General features: G+C 43.7%; 1 protein-coding gene across 1 annotated transcript; it reads left to right on the plus strand.

Moving 5' to 3' along the window:
• The first annotated feature begins 527 nt into the window (after positions 1-527).
• Positions 528-1,349, plus strand: LOC149229391 (uncharacterized). The gene has a single exon (XM_089381029.1). It carries the CDS (start codon positions 528-530, stop codon positions 1,347-1,349), a length of 822 nt encoding a protein of 273 aa, XP_089237155.1.
• The last annotated feature ends 428 nt before the right edge of the window (positions 1,350-1,777 follow it).

The following is a 1,777-nucleotide window of genomic DNA, read 5'->3' on the forward strand; positions in this document are numbered from 1 at the left end:
GGAATACCTCAAAGTGAGGTGACAACGAGTGTTGTTGTTTCAAATCAGTTCCCTGCAGCTCATTTCTCAGTAGTCATTTCAAGGGAAGAATTGAATCAGGCTTGTCCTCCCCCCCCTAAACCCTCCTCCCCTCTCTTATCAAGCGATTTGCATCAGTCGTGTAATGGTAAGATTGATCGTTTATGTCAACTCTCAAAAGTTATGACAGACACGATGAAGGGACCAAACACAAATGACAGTGTTATAATGACGGTTCCATCCTCCCCTCCTCTTGCTCCTACGCATTCTGGAGATGGAGGGCATGAATCTCATTACAATCTAAGGCCTTTAGCTACTAGAAAAGGAAAAGAGTCGGTAGCAGGCGGTTTGGCAATGGATGAGTTGTCCATAGGTCCAAAGAAGTTAAGAGGGAGGAAGTCAGACTTATCGAAAGCCAAGCTGAAGGCTATCATAGATATTGTTGGAGGGAAGCAGTTTTCATTGCCACGAGTGCTTAGAGCAAAGCAATCACCTCCCGAAGGTTTTAAATGATCATTTTATCTTTCAATTGCAGGGGTCTTGCTAGTATCCCCAAAAAACTAGCTTTGAAGGAGCTGGTGAGGGCTAAAAAACCTGATATCCTCTTTCTTCAGGAAACGCTTGGGAAAGGAGATGAAATATTAGGCTGTCTGCATAAACTTCTGCGAGGATGGAGATTTCACGCAGCGGATGCTATTGGGCATTCTGGAGGTGCGGCTTTGGGGTTTAATGTGAAGGTTGTGCGTGAAATTTCATCTTGGGGGGCAGAAAACATTTTGGCGGTGGAAGTCTATTCCAACGAACTCTGTATTCCTTTTCTCTTTCTGAATATCTATGGTCCAAATGCGGAGTGGGAGAAGTTCTGGAACTCCTTCTTCACGAAGTCCTTTTTGGCGCATCCAAATCTTATTATTGGTGGAGACTTCAACTTTTCGTTGGGCCTGGCTAAATCTTGGGGGGTTAATGCTAGAGCGGATCCCCTCTCTGCTTTCATTCAACAGAAATTGGCCATGTTGCCTCTTTTTGATGTTTGCCCATTAAAGATGCGCCCCTCTTGGAGCAATCGCAGGATTGGCGAAGACTCGATCGGGAAGAAATTAGATCATTTCTTAATAAACGATATGTTGGCAAAGAAACTACAATCATTCAGGCATTGGGTTGGAGATGGTGGTCTCTCCGATCATTTCCCGGTTCTTCTCGAGGTGAAAGGTGCTTTATCTAAGCCACGTATCCCCTTCAAGTTTAATTCCTCTTGGCTCTTGGATGAATCTTACATCAATTTATTTCACAATACTTGGATGAAAGTAGTGGCAAATGAGAATGAGAACTGAAGTCAGCTGTTTATGGAAAACCTATTAAGGATGAAGGCTGCTTCAAAATGCTGGGCTCTTCATAAGAAGCTAAAGGAGGAAGAAAGAATGCAAGCAGTGACCTCAGAACTCGACCTTCTCAAAGACCCAGACAGTCAGGGCTATGGATCAGGTGCATCTCGATCGAGGATACATGAGTTGGAAATGGAAAGAAGGAGAATTTTGCAGCTCTGGGAGCAAAGTTGGCGTCTTAAAAGCAGGGCGATCTGGTTACAGGCAGGGGACGAAAATTCCAAATTTTTCCAGAATTACGGCAAAGGGAGAAAAATCACAAATAAAATTTGGGAAATGAAGAAAGCAAATGGTGACTTAGCGCTCTCTTTCTAAGATTTGGTTACTGAAGGGGTAAACTATTTTAAACACCTCTTTAAAGCCCCAGGTGAAGCCAC

Source organism: Pinus tabuliformis, chromosome J (assembly GCF_031772625.1).
Source record: "Pinus tabuliformis cultivar Carrire ecotype Pingquan chromosome J, CPIR1, whole genome shotgun sequence".
Classification (NCBI taxonomy): Eukaryota; Viridiplantae; Streptophyta; class Pinopsida; order Pinales; family Pinaceae; genus Pinus; species Pinus tabuliformis.

What these genes read in the sequence shown, in the direction of transcription:
- LOC149229391 (XM_089381029.1), top strand. Translation starts at nt 528, where the DNA reads ATGATCATTTTATCTTTCAATTGCAGGGGTCTTGCTAGTATCCCCAAA.